The following is a 19992-nucleotide window of genomic DNA, read 5'->3' on the forward strand; positions in this document are numbered from 1 at the left end:
TATTAAAACAATATTAAATGTGTAATCATATATTCAGAGAGAAACAATATTACTTTTTATATGATTATACTTGTATTATAGGCATAGATTCGGCAATCATTCGCTAATGAAAGAAATGCATCAAATATCGTTTAATACGATTTTCTCGAGAGATCGAGAGAGATACGATCGGATTAAAGTCGGCCAATTTTCGGCCTTCGTTTGTCATGGTCGCGCGTCTCGGCGCAATCGGGTTTGTCAAAAGAGCGAATACGCAAGCTGTTGAGCGGAAGCTGCGAAGCAGAAGAGGCGGTGGGAAGCTCGGGGACACACGTGGTGACCCAGCGGGTGCACGTGGACCCCGCCACCACCGCACAAGAAGATGGACATTAGCAGGATGAGCTTGAGAAGATCGTCCCATACTCGAATGTCACGCGCCTGCACTTCCGGCATCAGCAGGTTCTTCAAGCAGTCCAGGCGAAAGCAGTCGGCGAGAATCAGAAAATGCATGTGTCTACCGTGCAATTACGCTCTTGTGGAGTTTCCCGTCGTCTGGTCCGAGCTCAGGTCGGTCATAATCATGCGCTGCTGTAATCAAGATTTTCCCTCCTCTCCTATAAAACGTGGCGAGGATTATTAACTTTCTCTCTCATCGTAATGACATGGTTTCGAGATAAAGTTGTACAAGCTTGCGAGATGACTTTTGAAAAATTAGTCAGCTTTACTTAGTATTTTTCGCAACTTTTTATTGTTTGTATTTTTTTTGTAAAAAATATATATATATTTAAAAAAGAAAATTAATAAGAGAGTTAAAAAATTTATTTATAAATTAGCCATATATGTCATTGTATCTTTCTCACGACATGAAACATGCGGTTGAAATTTATTTCTGATTATGACTTTTAAAATTAACCAGTTCGCATAATCAAGTATCTCCTTATCTCTTGCTTTTGAATAGTAAAATAATATAAAATATTCAATTAATTTACTCGTTCTAAATTTTAAATAAATTTTTAATTATAAAAAAACCTGCAACGTTCTCAGAATTGTGACGAGTCTGTCGGCTTCAGGGCTAACCAGCAGCTGTGCGATGGTGTCATAAGATGCCCAAGGGATCAAGTATTCCCCGTCCATCGCGCCATATTATCCGCGGTGAGCCCCTACTTCAAGGCCCTTTTCACCAACAGTCTGAGAGGCGGAAGAACCGAGACTTCAGAAATCGTCATCAGTTCCGTGCCCGGTGAAATTTTCAGTCTGATCCTCGATTACGCCTATACGGGCATCTGCGACATAAACGCGGACAATGTTGAGCAACTATTGCCGATCGCTGATCAGTTCGAGGTCCTCGGAATCGTTCAGCTCTGCTGTCAGTTTTTGTTACAGGAGTTACGACCAGAAAATTGCTTAGGTAAGCCTTTCGTACGCGTAAAAATAGATATAAAAATATATAAATTTTATATAATTTACTCTTACAGATATATAAGAGTACAAATTGTATTTCACTTTTAAATTATTTGTTCGTATCAAAATTTGATGTTGATTTTCGATTTTCAAGATCAACGAATTCGTTATGTTCGTGCTTAAAATAATTTGCATTTGCCGTTGTGATCACACGTAAAAGATATTTTATGGCCGCAGGTATTTTCAAATTTGCACGCCACTACTTCTGCCGCGATCTCGAGAAGCAAGGCCGTAAATACATACGTCATCACTTCAAGCAGATACTGCAGGAAAGCGCGGAATTCAAGGATCTCCATTACGACGAACTGGAAGCAATATTGCGCGACGACGAGCTTAATGTGAAAAACGAGGAGATCGTGTTTGACGCTGTCAAGACGTGGGTCGAAACTAGTGTCGAGAAGAGACGGGTTTATTTACCGAGGTTGCTGAAATGTATACGTTATGGTCTCATGAGTCATAAGTATTTCATTAATAACATTCTCAGCTGGAAGCTCGTCGAGGAGGATGAGGTAAGGACGTGCCTTCGTCATTGTTAACCGTTAATGCATTGTTTCGCTTCATTTCGCGAATCGAGTATGATTAATTTAAACATAATGCAGATATTATATATTATATATGATAATTTTTTGTTTTTGCGTAATATTACAATATATTGAATCTTTCTCTGTATTCAAATTTTTTAAGGCATACCAACAAATACTGCTTCCTGTAAATACCTATTTAACCGAGCAAGATGCAAAGCAGAACAATGGAGAGATCGATCTAAAAAATCCTCTTGCGAGACCCCGAATCCCCTACGAAATACTCTTTGCGATCGGTGGATGGAGCGCTGGTTCGCCCACCAGTTTTGTAGAGACTTACGACACAAGGTATGCCGAATTCTATGACAAAGTAATATCACATAATTGAAATTTTCATAGAAATCGAAATTTAAGAGAGTCCAAAAATACCGTCGCGTATGTATACTGATCTTACTTTTTCTTTTCTAAAATTTTATATAAAAATAAATAAATATTTTTTTATATAAATAACGATACAACATTCTTCTCCATCAATTTAAAGTCGGTCTTTCTTCGAAAGAATTTGTAGTCTGGAAGATATCCCAATATTTAAAAGAGTAGTTAAAAAGTGCATGTACTGGCATAATTCTAATATTATTATAATTAATATGGACATCTTGAGAGTTTTGCATAATCTATCTAAATGTCAACTCTAGAGCTGACAGATGGTTTGTATCAGTGAATACGGATGTAACACCCAGGACTTATCACGGACTGTGCACCCTGAACAATCTTATTTACATGATCGGCGGATTCGATGGTAACGAGCACTTTAGCACGGTGCGATGCTTCGATCCGGTGACGAAAGAATGGCGAGAACGTGCATGCATGTACCATGCCAGATGTTACGTCAGCGTTTGCACGCATGGTGAGTTTTTCCGATCTCGCAAAATGGAAATAAAAATCCTTTTTTAAATGCACACAATTTTGCTCTTGTTTATTAATTATTATTAATAAAGTTTATATAAAATTATAATTCTAAATTCAAAAACTTACAACTATAAATTATCGTTAGAGAGAGAGAGAGAGCAGCTGCGCGCAATTTTTTTGCACAACCAGACAGCTTTAAAATATTATGAAGCTGCGTTTAAAAAACAGAGATATGTAAATAAATGTCCACAAGATTCATACGGAAATAATGATACCTTTTTGCTTTTCGCGCTGTCGCTCAAAAAATAAACCATTTCATTTTTTGGAAAAAGTTAAGATCGTTTCACGTCACCTTCTCATTGCGCGCTGTTTAAGGCGGCAAAATTTATGCGCTCGGCGGATACAATGGTCGCACGAGGATGAGCTCCGGCGAACGATACGAACCACAGAGGAACCAGTGGGAGATGATACCATCGATGCATCGGCAACGATCGGACGCGAGTGCGGCCGCTTTACACGACAAGATCTACATCGTTGGCGGCTTCAACGGCCAGGAGGTTCTCGACTCGGCCGAGGTCTTCGATGTAGAGACTAATCAATGGACCAACATCCATTCGATGATCAGTCCGCGATCCGGGGTCTCCCTCGTCGCCTTTCGCGACAGTCTCTATGCTCTCGGCGGATTTAGCGGTGTCGCTAGATTGAGTTCCGGTTAGTTCCGAGTCTTATTGATCTCCCAATTATGCGAGAACTTGTACAATCGCTCTCCTGATATCAGCCGTAAACGATAGTAGAAAGATAAATGATTTTCCGATTGATAAATCCAGGTTGAATATTGCAATAATTGCAACTGTAATTTGAGAGCGGGTATTTCGACACATATTATATTAAAGAGAACAATGTTTTATGCTAATATAAATAATTAATTAATAATTCTGATTTATATAAATGCAGACATTTCATACGTGTAAATATATCGTAGTTATTATGTATAAATTTAACGTATAAAATTTATAAATGCTAAAGACAGTGTATGTATGTTAATAACATCGCGTTAATTATTAATTAGACAAGAAAAGTTTTTACAGATTTATCAGGATTTAGCTTCGTATGGAAATGTAAGCCAGTTGCGTGTAGTAACGCAATTTTGTGCTACTGTAATTATGTCATTTACAGAATGATATATCGTTCGTTCGAATTGCATGCTCGCAGTTAGTGTTGCCATATGTCCTCTTTTCTCCGGACACCGTCCTCTTTTTTTTAGGGCGTCCGGGAACGTCCGGGGGGATTTTTCGAATGTGTCCGGGGTAATTATAATGTCCGAAGTTTAAGGATATCCCAAAATATTTTGCTTTTTAAATTTAATTAACCATATATAATAAAGTGAATAGATACGTAATAATAAAATTTCTTTTAAATTAAGAACATATTTAATTTATTCATTTTACTCTAACAATAAGTACTAATGAAATCTAAAATAATTATTAATTTATTGTTATAACCAACTTGTTGATCTATTTGCATTTTTGTATACGTCCGGGTATTGTAAGCGAAATGTCCGGGATTTTTGGGCTATAAGTTTTAGTTTTGAAAATTTTATTATGGCAACTCTACTCGCAGTACATGTATGTGTAATATGGTCCTTACAGACACCTAACGCGCGATCGCGTGTTAAATATTTTCCAAGCGAGCGTTTGAAATGACAGGTTTCCTGCATGTATCGGAAAACATAAAAAAAAAAAAAAAAAAAATATAGATATTTATTTTTCAGGAGAGCGTTATACTCCAAATCATTCCGATCAATGGCACGAGATCTCGGAAATGTTTAGTCCACGCAGCAATTTTGCCACAGTCATACTTGACGATATGATTTTTGTCATCGGCGGTTATAACGGTATCCCGAAAGAAATTATTTGTATATCCCTTATTTATTATTCACGCATCGACAAACGATGAAAATCAAATATCTCTTCTTTCAATAATATCTTTCTAATATACGTAAATGAAAGATAAAGCGAGCGTCAAAGTTAAAGATTATAATTTACCTGTTTATAAAAAAAAAAAAAAAAATATTAAAACAATTTAAGAATTAATAATAACGTACGTAATCAAAATGTATTATATGGATATTTGGAGGGAGAAAAGGTGGTGCAATTTTAATTATAATATAATAAATAATAAATTTTATAAAATAAGCGACTTGCGATATTACAAGCAAACGATGTTATTATTACAGGATCGAGTACAATCGCGTATGTAGAATGTTACGACGCGGATTACAACGAATGGTACGACGCATCTCCCATGAATCTCAGTCGCAGTGCTCTCAGTGCCTGCGTGATAGCCGGATTGGCGAACGCGCGAGAGTACTCCTATCTCGGCAAAGCGCGAGATCTCGGTCAAGGTGAGCGTAATATCTGGACTCGCTAGCCTTTGTCGCGAACGCCTCAAAGGGGATGATTAAAGTCTCGACTATGACGCTCCCCCAGCATCTTTATAGCATATTTACGATATTCTTGTAAACGCAGTGGACTTACACTTTATAATCGATCCTTCCTCCGTAAATTTCTGCATTCTCGATACGAAAGAATTATAGTGCGATTCCTGTAAAAGCATTATTGACGGAGAACCGACTGCGAAACATTTGGACTTTCGTTATAAATCTCTCGCCATAAAAACGGAGAGAAACATTCGAAAAGAATGTTCCAAATGCAGGGAAATAAATTTGAGCGGAATATGCACCGCGATAGTTTTTTTTTTTTTTTTTTAATATGCGAAAAAAATCGTTAACGAAACCATTTTTATGTGAGAGGGATCTTGACGAATTAGATACGATGTAACCTTTTAGGGCAAGCAACGTCGAAGAATCGGGAAAAGTCTGATCAAACTGGCGAGGATTCTACTGAGACTAACATCATAATCTCCGCACAAGGAAATGGATCGATCGACGTAAGCGAGTTAGTGCACTGACTCGCATTTGCGGGTCTCACTGACGATGATATCGGAAACTTGTACAAGATGGAAAACAGATGATAAGGAGCGTTGTACAAAAGCTCGATTAAACATCGTTAAAGTTTCAACCGTCAGTTGGCACCGTCAGATCGCGTCATATTTTACAAATGTTGTAAATGTCATTAAGAAATAATATTCTGTACGTTTGATGGAGCCAATAATATTTTCACGCTATAATCAATAGTAGATAATTAATAATAAATTATCACAATTAAATTATTTACTCAACCAAATATGCAGAATATTATTTCTGCATAAATAATATTTGTAAATTTGTAAATAAGACGCTGCCGACTCTAATCATTCCAAATTGCGCGAATGTTGAAAATGTTGAGAGAATACGCAGTAGGGGAAAAAATATCTCTAGAGGGTTGAATTCCCGTTATTCGCGGATAGAAAAAAAAAAAAAAAAGCGAGCGTTTTAATTGCTACATCGTTCGAGAATTAGCCTAAATGAGCTTCTTAAATCGTACAATGAAATTCAATTCGCCGGAAACAGGGGGCAAGCAAACTGGATTTACTTTAGAGGACGAAAAGAGGAAGACTCGAAATCGAGACGCGTTATACATTAGCAAGTTTTTTGTAAATCGTTTTAACTTTTCCCTCTCGTGATTAATCGTAATACAGAAATTATAATTGACGCGATTTATAATGCGTATACGCCTCGCGCGAGGGCCTTCAACGGTTTTGCTCGCGTTCTCGATATTTTTAACTATAATTTTTTGTAAGCAATATTTTTTTCACATTAAAATTTTTTTTTTTTTTTTTTTATAAATCTACTTTTGACCAGTGCTACTCGAAACGAGAAATTGTGCGACGAGAATTACACTCGTGACCGAGAAGCGTACATTGTTATTTTTTTATGAATACGTTTTCTAGCCTTACACACACGCGTGTCGCGATTTACGCTCGTGAGATTCATGATTTATATACCACAATCTCTATTACTTTAATCGAATTAAATCAGCTTATTTACACAAATGCTGTTTTATTGTACTCTTATTTTTTTAGCTGTGATAAATATCTCGAATTAAGTTACTTAAACTTTCTCTTTCTCTCGTTCTTTCTTGCTCGAGGATATTGATTGTACTTATCAGATATAGTAAACACACTTTCAATGTTGGTGAATAATAATGATGTAATGACTTGAGATTTTTTATTAATCTATCTCTTATTTATATGTATATGTAGATTTATTCATTCTTTTTATACGTATTTATATATTACGTATAATGTATACACTGTCACTTCTTCATTGGTGTTTCTCCTTTAACGACGACGATATATCCTTTGTTTAAATCCCGTTCGCATATCCTGTATTGCATACGATCTTTTTTTCTTTCTCTTTCACTCTCTCTCTCTCTCTCTCACACACACACTTTTTCTCTTTCGTAAGTGATTTGATGAGTGATTACGAGGTGATGTGGCTATTTATTCGGATCCGGCTGTACGACACGCTCGATAATCGCGACACGAACGGAATACGGTAGCGAGTTCTCCTTCCTTGAGCACCGATGAATACTTCGATGCACGTTCCAAAGTGGAAAAGGGGAGTCTTTGTCAGACTGATACTTTCCTAGACCCTCGGCACTCAACTTTCAAGAGTCGTTTTGAAACCCCCTGCCATTCCGGTTGACGACTCTTTAATTTCTTCTTTTATTACAAATATAAAAGATAATGTAGAAATTTTAAATACGAGTTTAACTTACTTCAGAGAAATTTAAACATTGGAATTGTATGATGGCATTCATACATATATATATATTTCAAATTTGTATCATTAAAAAACAAAGTTTAAAATATTGACATAAAATCAAATTAAATGTTGCACAATAATTTTTAAAAACGTATAACAGACATTCCATATTTTAATCTCTTCTGTTTTGTCATATTTCTATTTATTTACTTTGAATCTTTATATACATATCTATATCTTCGTTTCTAAGACAGGCTTCGTAAAGATTTGAAGGGAGCTCGGCCAGTCCGATATAAATCGAAATCGCTCGATATTTTTAAGATTGCGTTCGTCAATCGTTTATCTATTGTCTTAGAAAAGACTATTGTATAATTATAATTTATTAGAGAGAACTCGCTATATATATATACTCATATGTGCGTGCCAGCCAGGATGACGCCACGAGATGGAGAAAAGGAATGAATACACAAATCGTAAATTACACAAGGACACATCCACGACACTTGCAACAACGATTTCATGTCCCCGAAATAGTCCGATCCGAAGAGAAGATCTGTCTAAAACCAGTATATCCAGAAACGGAACGCGGAAAATGATCGATATCCGATCTTTATCCGATAAACTCGTAGAAAATTGTCCCTTAAGTGGTAAGTTAAAAACTTAAATTTACACGACGAGAGTATAAAGTTAACGACTTTGAGCGAGAAAACGCGCGTCGTTGAATCGATTAGAATGCAAAACGACGAATACATTGAGTTGAGCAAACAATAGGACAGCAATGAAAATTTCTTTTTGATCGATGTTTCTCGCGAAGGGACATTAAATCGGAAAGCTTTTCGCGTATCTCCGAAACCCATCCCCCTTTCTCCGCTTTCTGCGTCGTTTGCAAACCTCTCTGCGCACGATTCGCGACGGCGAGATTTAGTCGCAGTTGAGAGAACAGCGGCGATGGCTATTTACCTGATAAACGTGTCGTTGTGGAATAAAAATTTCATTACAGATATGTAATATAAATTTTTCATTCACACGCACAGTCGTGACATTCATCGATGACACACGAATGTCATAAATTTCTGACAGAGACCATTTGATGTAGATGAAAGCTGCTCCAACTCTGAATTGTCATTAATGTTGCACGGTTATTTAATCTCATTTTTCGATTTCGTACATCAAATAAATCTTATATGATAAAGAGCGATAACTTTTTTCATATGAAATATATAAAAAAACAAGCCAAGTAGGAAAAAAGGGAGGAGGGGAAGGGAGATCATCGATTAGTGTCGAAAACTGATTCGACGATGTTTAACAAATATTAAACGCTACAATCGTCTTATTGAAAAAAATCAACATATTTATCAGATAAACAGCCTACTTCTCGATAATCCTATTAATATCGGCGACACAAATAAAATGATAGAGAAATATTTCAATACGCAGATTTTGTGCTTCGAGTCCGATTTCTTATAGATGACTATCAAATAGACTCTCAGAATTCGGAGGAATTATTGAAGACAATTATTGGCGGCGGGCTCGATAAAATAGTACTCACGATGGCGACATATTATAAGATTTTGCATCAGCAAGTACAATTTTGCATCGCGCTAGAAAAGAATTATGACCAAAATTAAAGTATCAAGATAAAATCTCAAATTTTTGTTAAAATTATATTCGAGAATCAATATAAAAATAATAAAACAAATTTAGACAAAATTGTTTCGTATGATCGTCTTCCTACGCATTTTACGAACAGCTTTCAGTCCGATGCAAAGTTACACTCGCTCATATAATTTTTCACCATCCCACGATTATTCAAGCTCGCATTTGTAATAATATTTATACATACGATCGCAATATATACACGTTAACGGTAGTCGTAGGTGATCGTTTTACGACGATATATATGTAGACGTACATACATACTTTTTACGCATGTGAAAGATGGATTATATTGAGTGATACGGATACGAGTGATACGGATTTACGATACGATATTACTCACATATCTTGAGAGCCGATATATGATCCGTGTAATCCGTGTGATGTTTTAACGCATGCGTTACGACAGTGGAATCGCTGTAAAAATCATTATTTTCTACGCGCACGTTTGCGCTCGGGACAGTGTGTGTTTACATAGAGATTTGTAGCGCGAGAATTGCGAAGTGGAAGATTATGAAGAGCTATCTGTTACGTACGTGTGTTTTATCTCACTAAAAATATATGTTACAAGGTAAATTACGTATATGTTATAAAGTAAAAGAGTACATCTGTAACTATATTTTTGAAAATAAAGAAAATGATAACGTCAATTTAATCGGTTTACGAAAAGTCTTAAATCTCTTTTAATTTTGAAGACCGATAGCTCTCTCATGACTTTCCACTCCATAATTGTTGATACGCGCAATAAAATAGACGCCCCGTACTTCAACTCTCAATTTATAACAATTGTAATCTATCGTGGATATACATATGTACATTCGCGATTAATTGGACTTATTTATATCGTCTTACACATCGCTCACAAATAGGGACATGCAGTCGACATATTGTGTTAAAAGTTTTAAACGCACACATTCACATACACAATACAAACATCTAACATATATCCCTTCCCAGTTTGATTTTGGGAATTTTAATTTCTCCACGAAAAAAAAAAACTGTTTTCGCGACTGTCAAAATACGAGGCGTTATTTTCGCGTCGTTTGAATTGCTACGATCGTGTAGCTTGATACACAGATTGCATCAGAAACTGTCACTTGAAGTTTAACGATAAAATCTCCGTTTTCAAAAATAATAACCATTTTCATCGCTTCTGCTGCAATTTAATATAAAATATTAAATATATCTGGGGATAATAAAAATTTTAAAAGAAAGAAATATTTTTTTAAAAATAAAACCAAAAGGATGATGTGTTATTCAATTCCATCACAAACATTCTCCAATCGAATTTTTATATTCGATCATAAATAAATAAAAAGTTATTGACGTCTTTTCTCATTTAAGTTGAAAGGACTCATTTCAGATTGATCAAAGAATTTATCGTTAAAAATTTCAAGATCAACGATCCTGAAACACTCTGTAGACTTTAAAGTGATCGACAAAAGCCGAATTTGCTCGTGTTACTCGACGAGTAATAGTTCTCAACAGTTATAGCGCGACGCTTCGCGTTTCTCGTCGCTCGATTAATATACGCGATTAATATATTTTTCTTCTCAGTTTTTCCTCTCTCGCCGTTTTTCACCGATAGATTGTTCTGAGCAATTGAGATCTAGTATTGGAGGGATTTAATATACCTGAAACGTTAGTCACTCCCGTCGCATTATTATCACGTTCGCGCTCTGGACACTCGTCTGCAGCATTTCGGGGCGCATTTCCTCGTTTCACTGCACTCAAGAGACTCGTCGTTGACGAGAGGAAACTCCTGAATCCTCTTGTTGATGTTAATATCTGATAAACAATCACGATTGTGCGCTCGTCTCGATGTTCCTTCACCGTCAGCTGTCTCGCTTTATATCGTTATTATTTCACCTAATCATTTTCTTCTTTAGATTTCTCTCTTTCTCTCTCTCTCTTTTTCTCAGCATCGTACTCGGCTCTCATCCATCCGTTCTCCGCACTCATCGCATTCAGCACTCACACTTATCTGAGGATAACAATTGACATACGTTTCGTAACTTTCCTATGCGACTAGACAATGTGTCGTTGCATTGTCTTAATTTTATTATTATTTTTATCATTATATTATTATTATTTTCTCCTTAACGCGTGGAGCTCTACATCGTAGAACTTACGCTGGTTGAAGAGAATCTCTCAATTTTCTTCTCTTCTTTTTTTTTAAAGTACGATTCTTCGAATTCGACCGCCATGCAATTGTGTGAATAATTTCCGTCCTTCTTTCGCGATCCATTCCTCGCCACGATGTTGATGAAGCTGATATGCTCGACAATCGTACCGTGTTTCCTCTCGTAATTTACTCCATTTTACTAGGCCGCCAATCTCAATTCTCGTTCCGATCTTCGAGACCGGAGTAGATCTGATCACTCGATAGTGACGAGATTAAATTTTCTCCAGGCATATACTTGATTTTCGCTAGCTCGCATCTTTTCTACGTATTTCTCGATCTCCTCTTCCCTCTTGGTGAAAAAGCGACGCTGCTAATTACTATTACTATTATCATCATTCTCACTACCACATTGAAGAATAGGTCCGTTTCACGGCGACCTACAAGTACATTCGATTCTCGATGAACTCTTTGCATCGCGAAAGAATCTGAATTCGACCGTTTATCCGCGATATCCATGATTGATATCGAGATGACACGCGAAAATTTAACACAATTCATACTAAAATCGATCGAGCGTCGCGCTTCGTGTAAAAAAGATTCGATTGCCTCGCTTCGGGATCCGAATCGTTTCCGCGGAAGAGAACAGCTTGAACGAAGAGGGAGGAAGCGAGGCAATGCTCGACGGGTTGCCTATAAGAAAAACGGGCGAGTACCGAGCGCCCGAGCGTACTACAGTTTAATTAATTTTTTTCCTTCGTGCGCTAGACAGTCCTTTCCTTATCTGAAGTACTTCAGTCCCGCCACCAGCATAAACTTCTCGATGAAGAGCTCAGAATCGAGGACGGCGATATGCGCGGCACGACCGATCAGGGCGTTCGCTGTCGGCGGTAAAGCGTGATGTACGTCATACCTGACGAGGCTAACTCCAGACGTCGACATTACGGGATACAGGATGTTGTGCACCATCTCACGATACGCGGCACCTGAAAGAATTGGATTACAAAAATATTATTTAATTTCTAGTCGATATATTCGTTATTTCAATCAAAGAAGATCAATAAAAAATAGCTCTTTTTTTTTTTTAATCTTAGATACATCTTCACTTTATAAATATTTGTAGCATGTATGACACAAAGTTTAATTCTGCCAAATAAATGAATCGCACAGAAATTAGGATAAGACATTTAAATATGATACCTTGATCCGTCGGATCTCGAACGGCAGCCTTGCAAAGTTCGATTCGAGCGGAATGCAGGGGCACGTATCGATCTTGAGCACTGCCGCATAGCAAAACGTGTTTGAACTTTTGCAGATTACTCTTCTGACTCAAACGGAACATAAAGGAACGTCTCACGTCCGATGAATCCTTCATAGCCAGTTGCAGCAGCGATCCGGACTTTTTCCATTTCTGCATGAACCACATGCCTGGACAAGTTGAGAAAAGAATTACGATCGAGATCTGTCCTCTGTGCTATATTGAGGCATGTTCTCATTATTATACATTTACCCGCGTTCACCAAACCGCTCGTGTTATAAAGAGTGCCTAAATGAGGTCCGCTTAAGCTGAGGAAGGTATGAAGACGAGACAGAAGCGGGCGCAGCTGTGGCCGCGTCAGGGCGCTACGGATGATTATGGTCCCAAGAGAATGCCCGATGAAGCTCACCTTCGTCGGATTCAGGCCCGACGATTCAATGTGATAGAGAATTTCGGCCACCAATCGATCGGTCATCGTCTCAAAATCGGAGAAGGTGTCGCCCTTTCAACCGATATACATGACAATTTGATATACTCATGATTGCAATCTTTAATTTTATCAAAGAAAGTCAAATATCTTTTGAATGAAAGAGAGAGAAAGAGGCTCCAAAATTTATATATTTAACGAATAAAAATGCAGAGATAATATCAAGAGTATCATACATATAAAAAAAAGAAAGTATAACATTTTACAAAAAATATATAAATATTGAATAATTACAACAAGAAATAAAAAGGCCGTTAATATTTTGATTAAAAATAGGACAATAAATTCAAGAGTATGAAGCTAGGATTAAAAAGCATAAATATTTCTATATGACTGTTCTAAAGATATTTTAATGATTTTTTGATTTGTGTGTGATTTACCTGATTTCTCTCGGACATGAGGAAATCCAGATGCGACCCGGGCAGACCCAACTCCAAATACGTTTTGACGAGACGGAGATCGGCAGCATTACCGTCGAGGCCGTGGACGCATACGATGAGATGCGCACCCTCCGGCGAGAAGAGCCGATACTCGTCACTGATGTGGAAGTACGGCAGAGTCGAGGCCAGGGTCGGATAATCACTAAGAGGCACATTCGATCTTAATGATTGAACCGACGGCGAAGAGTTCAGGAAGTCACCGTATCCGAGGGAATGGGCACGTTTATGCAAACGCAACTGTGCTTCCTCGCGCTCTCTAGAGGGTAATAAGGTAGACAGAGAAGAGAACTTAACTATAAACGGAAAAAGATATAGACAAAACGACGCGGAAGCAAAATGCAAAACAGCACCTAGTGGAAACAAAATCTCGAAGATCATCGTCATTTACATCGCATTGAAAAATATAACTCGTTAAAAAAAAAAGAAAGCCACCAAAGCATAATCATGATTTTGACAAACTAAATCTGTATCAACAAGGCGTAATTTTTGTAAAATAGCTTTTAAAGATAAATATTATAACGAGATTTTTAGAATAATTTAGGCATCATTCCCAAGCATGTTTCTCTAGCTTAGTTTGATTAATCAAAAATAACAATACCAAACTATAGATTAAACGACCTAAGCTTCATGGGTTATTTAGTGCACAGGACGCGTTTTTCTCGTAACTTCGAATTAAAGTAAAAGTAAAAGAAAATGTCGTAAATACTAGGAAACAGTTCTAAACGGGAGACGGCTGACATCATGCGCGGGAACTCGACACACCTGTAAATTTTGCCCGAGAAACTCATCTGTCGTTTGAACTCCTCCTTGCACTTCTTAAAGTTGATAAAGTCGTCCTGAGTGGATTGCAGCAGCTCCTTACCCTCTTGATAACAGTCCAGGCAGATATCCCTGGCGCCGTAGACGCTCTCCCGGTCCCGATTCCGTTGCGGGCTGCAGGGCGCCGTCTTGTTCTGCTTCGGGCTCCTGGTCCGCTTCACCGTCTCGTATACGTGGTAGAGCGGGTTATCAATCGGCGCCGGCGGATCACGAAACTCCTCGGGCGGCGGTGGCTCGTCCTGAAACATCTTCGGCGGCGGTAGCCGCACTTCCTCGTACGAGTGCTCATCCACGCTCTCCTTCGCGGTGACGTTAGGACGATCCTTGCGCGGCACCATCTTCGATAGCTTCTGCCGCAGCTGCTCGCTCGTAAGCTTGGCCTGATTGCGACGCTGCTCCGAGCTGGAGGTATCGCCGCTGCTGACCCAGCCCGAGCACTCGGACGTGAGGTTGCTCGAGGTCGAGCTCGGCGTGGGGCTGCTGGGCCTAGTGGACGGCGGACTCAGAAGATTGGGAATGACTTGCAGATTATTGCTCAGGCTCTCCTTGCTATCGCGTATCGGCATGCAGGGCAGAGAGACCGCGCTACGTGGTACCACTACTTTATTCTGGGCCACCGGTACGCTGGCGCATCGCAGCCTCTTCATGTTCGGCGGCGGTACCCCAACGCTCGTCGATGTGTCTGATGGTGTCGCGCCGTTCGTCGTCGGCGCTTCCATGGGCGATTTTATAGGTTCCATCTGAGCGGTAAAAAGAATTATTAAAATATATAAATAAAATTATGTTGTAATTATAGTATGTTTTTCCATATTACATTTTTTTAAATTTTACCTTCAGAATAATTTTATTGTTGTTCTCTACCTCGAGGACACTCGTCGCAGGCGCCGAAGGAGGATGACGGTATTTGGGCAACGGGGCAACAGCGGGATCCTGATACGCCGGTGGTGGCGGTGCCGGCTTCCTATTTTTGTGACTGCACTTTCTATCACTTTTGCGATCACTCTCCTCTACCGGATGGTCCGTGTCTAAAACAGGTGCGGAATGCGGTCGCCTGCTGTGCTTGTCTCTCCTTCTCTCGACGCGAGACTCCCTCTTCGGTTCCGGCTTCGTGGCTATCACCTCGTAGATCGGTTCCTGAAGTGTCTCCGCGCCCTTCTTTTCGCGTCGTTGCTTCTCCTCGTTGTAATTTTGATTTACGCTGTTGCGAGACGATTTGACTGATCGCTCAGCTCTCCTACGAGCCGGCCGATCCCGCCGAAAGTCGCAGCATTCGTCGCGCTCTACGTCGTCGACCAGCCGTTCCGTGCTCTTCGGCCTCTTCGGCTTGCCCGTCTCGTCGCGTGCTTTCCCGCTGGTACTACCATTTGTGCGATAGAAGAACGAATCCGTAGTCTTCGCGTAAAAATTCGATCGTTTGTTTAGAGGATCCGCTAGATATGAATGGCTGCCGGTTAGCGCGCTACCATTCATGGACTCTGGTATCTCTGGGCGGCTTTTATGCGTCATCGATGTCTTGCCGAGTGTGTGATATCTGCGTGTCTCGATACCGTTTGTTTGACTGTACTTGCCGCCTACCTGGTGTCCAGACTTTCTGAAATTTCCTCGGTATGTGATTCTGTCCAACGTCGCCGTATGCAGTGGTTGAGGCTCCTGTAAGAAGCTGTCGCCGTTTACGTTCGCCTTGGCGGATAGAAAGCTACTTTGGTCGTTTGTGGTCGTTGGCAACGATTGGCGTGTTCCCAGGCAATGACTTCGCGGATCCAATCGTATTCTTCTGGTATCGAGGGAATGGTAATCTACACGAGGCACGGGAAAAGATAAATCAATCCATTATCATACAGAATTTTCATATATTTATTTTTTATCAATATTATTTTCGAAATCAATATTTCTTAAAAAATATTACATCGTACCTTCTACTACATTCGCCGATTTGCTTTCCAAGTAATCGGGCAACTGACTGAGATCCAGGGCGCCCACGCAGGTTGGCACTGTAAGATTCTGATCGCAAGACTTGGACGACGGTCGATAACCAGGCAGATGCCCACCGGGCGGCAATTCGGGAAACATCGCCGCCAGCAGCGAGGTAATAGAAGTGGAGTGATGGTCGGACTGTTGTTGCTGCTGCCGATTCGGCACCAGCATTTGCGTGGACTTGGCGCGAGGCAGGGGGATCACCGGCGTGGAACCAAGGGATGGATTCGGCGCGGAACAGGCCTGTTGACCCGAGGGCGGGAAGAGGGTGTTACTGGACGGCACTGTCGATCTGGGTCTCCCTCTCGAGGGCACCGTCGCGGGCGGCGTGACGTTGCGACCACCGCCACGTTGCCCCCGCGTGAACAGCTGAGTCGACACGGACCTGGGCAGAGTCTTCGGCGACGTTCTGGGCTGCAGGGGTGCTGCCAGTTCGGGGCCCAGCTGATCGAGGGATTTACTATGCCTCGCCGGAAGTGTGGAAGGCGTCAGCATCAGACGGGCCTGAATCGATCCAATGTCCTGTGCCGCGCCTTCGCTCCTGGGCGACCAGATGCCTATGGAGCGCGATTCCAAGATCGCCGCTATCCCGCAGCTGCAATCGTCCATGCTGGGAACTGAGAAAAATATTAAAAAATTATTTTGATTATTATATTATATTTGAAATTTTGAATAATTAATATCTTTTAATATTAACTAAACACACACATTCAAGCTTTATTTAATGCAAGGTTTATTTATTTTGCTATAATTTAAATACACTGGAATGATCTCAAGCCAATGTTCTATAGCGAATAATTGCATCGTGATAAACTTACCACTATTTCTGTGCCTCTGCTGCATATCAGCGTACTGATCCTCGAAAATCAAAGGCAACGAGTGAAGATCACCGTCCAGCTCCGGACAATGGACAGGTAATGGTGGCAAGGATGCGAGATAACGCGATCTTCGTGCAGCTTCGCTCACCGCTTGATAAGACTGATAATTCGCGTCGTAACAGCCCGCTGCCGACGTTCTCGGATTTTCTAGTACGAAAAAACCCTCCGCGAATCGCTTTACCTAAAAATTAATAATCATAGTTACGAATAAATAAAATATTATAAAAAATGCAAGTAACTATTTTTATTAAATCTAAGATTACGATCTAAAGAATATTTTTATCGATATTTAATTATCACATTTTTAATTATTATTATCTTAATATTTTGTAAGTCCTTTACTCTCAACTGGTGATGAACTCGTGCTAAATGCTGATGAACCGCTTCTCGGCCGGAGAATGCTTCGAGGAAATGCTGCCAAAGGACGATATTTTGTGCGCAAAGTTGGGCTATATCGGCCTCCTCGGTGTCCATCAACTGCGAAAGATCAGTTTTGAAGAACGTGTCGGCAAAAATTGGATGTACGAAGGAGACGTACCTTCGTGATCTCCTTGTGCGTGTTCTGCGCGAGCTCGAGTGCCCTTTGTTGCCACGAGGGGAGAAGCCGCGCCAAATCGGACAAGTCATTGAGCAAAGATTCCCTCGCGGTCAGAAGCAGCCTTGTAACTTCTTGCTGGACCAATCTCGCGTGTTGTATCCTCGTCCCTGATCCAACGCACCTCGTAGTGGTCTCCTGAAATAAGATTTGGATTTATTAGATGACAATGTCCATTTGATATATCGCCGATGAACGATTTCGAATAGACTCACGATGTTTCCGAAGGTTGTCGCGCTATTATCGCCATTCGCCGTAGGTTGCTTAAACTGTAGCCAGGGTTTTCCGCCTCGCGGTGCGCTGCAATTGTAATTGATTAAAATGCAGAATATATTTACAGACATGCAATTAATTTTTTTCGGCAAATGTAATCAATCGCGCTTATTAAAAATTCATTTATTTCTACTCAGGTATTCTTCATGCAAACAAAAGTACATATATATATTATATCGTTTATTAATTACGTGATTTTTAAAAACGTAAAAAAGTTGACGTAAATATATCTATTATATATTTTACAGATTGAAATTCAAAATCATTCAAATAATTTAGGAATTCAAAAGTACATGTAAGGGTAATAAATTGTGCGACTACTTGTGCGAGAAGTTTAGCCGGTTCTGAGCTTGTTTAAAGTATCAAGAACTCACCAGCTCTGCACTACGTGCAGTATGCTCTTCCTACTTTCATCAGGGTGAAAAGACGCAACCATAAAACAGAAAGAGGGGCTCTCGTGAGGGAGAACGTCGATTGTATATTACATCGAGCAGAGTACTCGGAAGGTTACGAAACGTGAACGCGATACTGACTTGATGTAGGGCTGATGAAGTGCCACGAGACAAGCGTGGATCGTGATGGACACCGCTGCTAGATGAAAGTAATCGAAGAGCACCGGCAGGTGATAGTGAAGACCCTTCGTGGGTGTAAAATTCAGTTGCAGCGCCCTGAAAAAGAATCATCCGTCAAATTTTTTATCGATCACAAGCGTCTTTCAATCGAAACTGCCATCGATCAGTCCCGCCACGATTTCGCACAATTTGCGAACAAATATATCTAACAGTGCAAGTATTATAAATATATGTCTCACGTGTAAAACAAGTTATAAAAAATATTTTACGTATTTTAAAAATTGTTTTTATTGCATAATTATCTACGTCTAGCGTTATAAAATAATAGAAACAGTCTAATTTAATTTATTTTATGCTTTTTAATTTCAGATTTGCCATTATTTATCGTTTTCCAATAATTATTCGCAGGTTCAGGAGACGTCACAAATAAGAGATAAAAATTGCGCGGCTGATTGCCAGATTGTTCGTGGTCCACCCTTTGCGTGTCTCCGCCATCAGCGAAGAAGAATGAAAAGGGAAGGGGATAGAGTAATTTATGCCGACGCCCGTGTTAGATGGCAAGACGCTCACCTCGAGGACACGCAAGCCATGTTGCCCGGCTGCGTCGGCTCGCTGAACCATAGCTCGACACCTAGATTGAAGTGGGTGCGCGACAGGGCCTCCTCGATCTTGTGACTGTGTACGAGCACGTGCGCCCGGAACAATACGGAAGTGCCGAGTGTCACCTCCTCGTTCCTGTACAGGATCTGAAAGCGTTTACTCGTACCCGGTGCCTCCAGGGAATCTGCAACACGAACTCGCGTCGAGTTCGTCCGTTGAGTTTCGAGGATACGATCGGAATAAACGACATAACTTTTGCATGATACAACTAAGAATTTTAAAGAACGCGAGACATGGAATCGCGAGATTGTCACGCGATGCTCTCCCGTAAGAAATGGAAATGTTAAAGCTGTTATAAAATATCCAAGAGAAAAAATTGCTTTTAATATATAAAATATATAATATAAAAATATAATATATATAATATACAAATTTTGGAATAAAAGGATTCGATATTCTACTATTACATTAAGGCACTAAATATAGCGATGACATATACAAATAAATATACATAACGTGCATAATGAAATGTCCGTATGAGAAGGATTCGTTGGATCTTGATTATCGAGATATACTTACGATTTCGCGGTTGATTGACCTCGACCTTGACCGGCAACTTCGGCGATACTCTGAGAGCAGTTCGAATCTGATAGTACCTGCAAAGCAAACAGATTCGTTTCTATAGACGATCTCTCTCGGACAATCGCGATCCCGAGATATTTTCCGACGATACGAGCGTT

At 39.8% G+C, this 19992-nt stretch overlaps 2 protein-coding genes across 4 annotated transcripts in view; one reads left to right on the forward strand and one right to left on the reverse strand.

Annotated features, from left to right (window-relative positions):
• The first annotated feature begins 361 nt into the window (after positions 1–361).
• On the forward strand, positions 362–6043 carry LOC138933436 (kelch-like protein 10). The gene is made up of 9 exons (XM_070296143.1): positions 362–546; positions 1050–1387; positions 1618–1949; positions 2125–2309; positions 2657–2868; positions 3246–3581; positions 4642–4764; positions 5107–5274; positions 5719–6043. The coding sequence occupies exons 1-9, from the start codon at positions 362–364 to the stop codon at positions 5838–5840; spliced, it is 2001 nt and encodes a 666-aa protein (XP_070152244.1). The 3' UTR covers positions 5841–6043.
• Positions 6044–7024: 981 nt separating this feature from the next.
• The window catches only part of LOC138933544 (protein FAM135A), a 32424-nt gene continuing 19456 nt past the window's right edge, over positions 7025–19992 (reverse strand). The window contains exons 3-17 of one of the 3 annotated variants that reach the window (XM_070296355.1): positions 19832–19908; positions 19223–19436; positions 18614–18748; positions 18455–18484; positions 18023–18107; positions 17751–17945; positions 17555–17689; positions 17153–17393; positions 16274–16951; positions 15192–16156; positions 14304–15100; positions 13482–13683; positions 12867–13116; positions 12557–12784; positions 7025–12342 (exon numbers count right to left, since the gene is read on the reverse strand). In XM_070296355.1, coding sequence (XP_070152456.1) covers positions 12137–12342; positions 12557–12784; positions 12867–13116; positions 13482–13683; positions 14304–15100; positions 15192–16156; positions 16274–16951; positions 17153–17393; positions 17555–17689; positions 17751–17945; positions 18023–18107; positions 18455–18484; positions 18614–18748; positions 19223–19436; positions 19832–19908 — 4438 coding nt within the window. In that variant the 3' untranslated portion in view covers positions 7025–12136. Of the gene's footprint in view, positions 12343–12556; positions 12785–12866; positions 13117–13481; positions 13798–14303; positions 15101–15191; positions 16157–16273; positions 16952–17152; positions 17394–17554; positions 17690–17750; positions 17946–18022; positions 18108–18454; positions 18485–18613; positions 18749–19222; positions 19437–19831; positions 19909–19992 lie in introns of all 3 variants that reach the window. The other 2 variants (XM_070296352.1, XM_070296354.1) reach the window with 2 other exon arrangements.

The sequence above is a fragment of the Polyergus mexicanus genome, unplaced genomic scaffold (assembly GCF_030449975.1).
Source record: "Polyergus mexicanus isolate NDT 795.1 unplaced genomic scaffold, iyPolMexi1.0 SCAF_5, whole genome shotgun sequence".
NCBI classification, from domain to species: domain Eukaryota; kingdom Metazoa; phylum Arthropoda; class Insecta; order Hymenoptera; family Formicidae; genus Polyergus; species Polyergus mexicanus.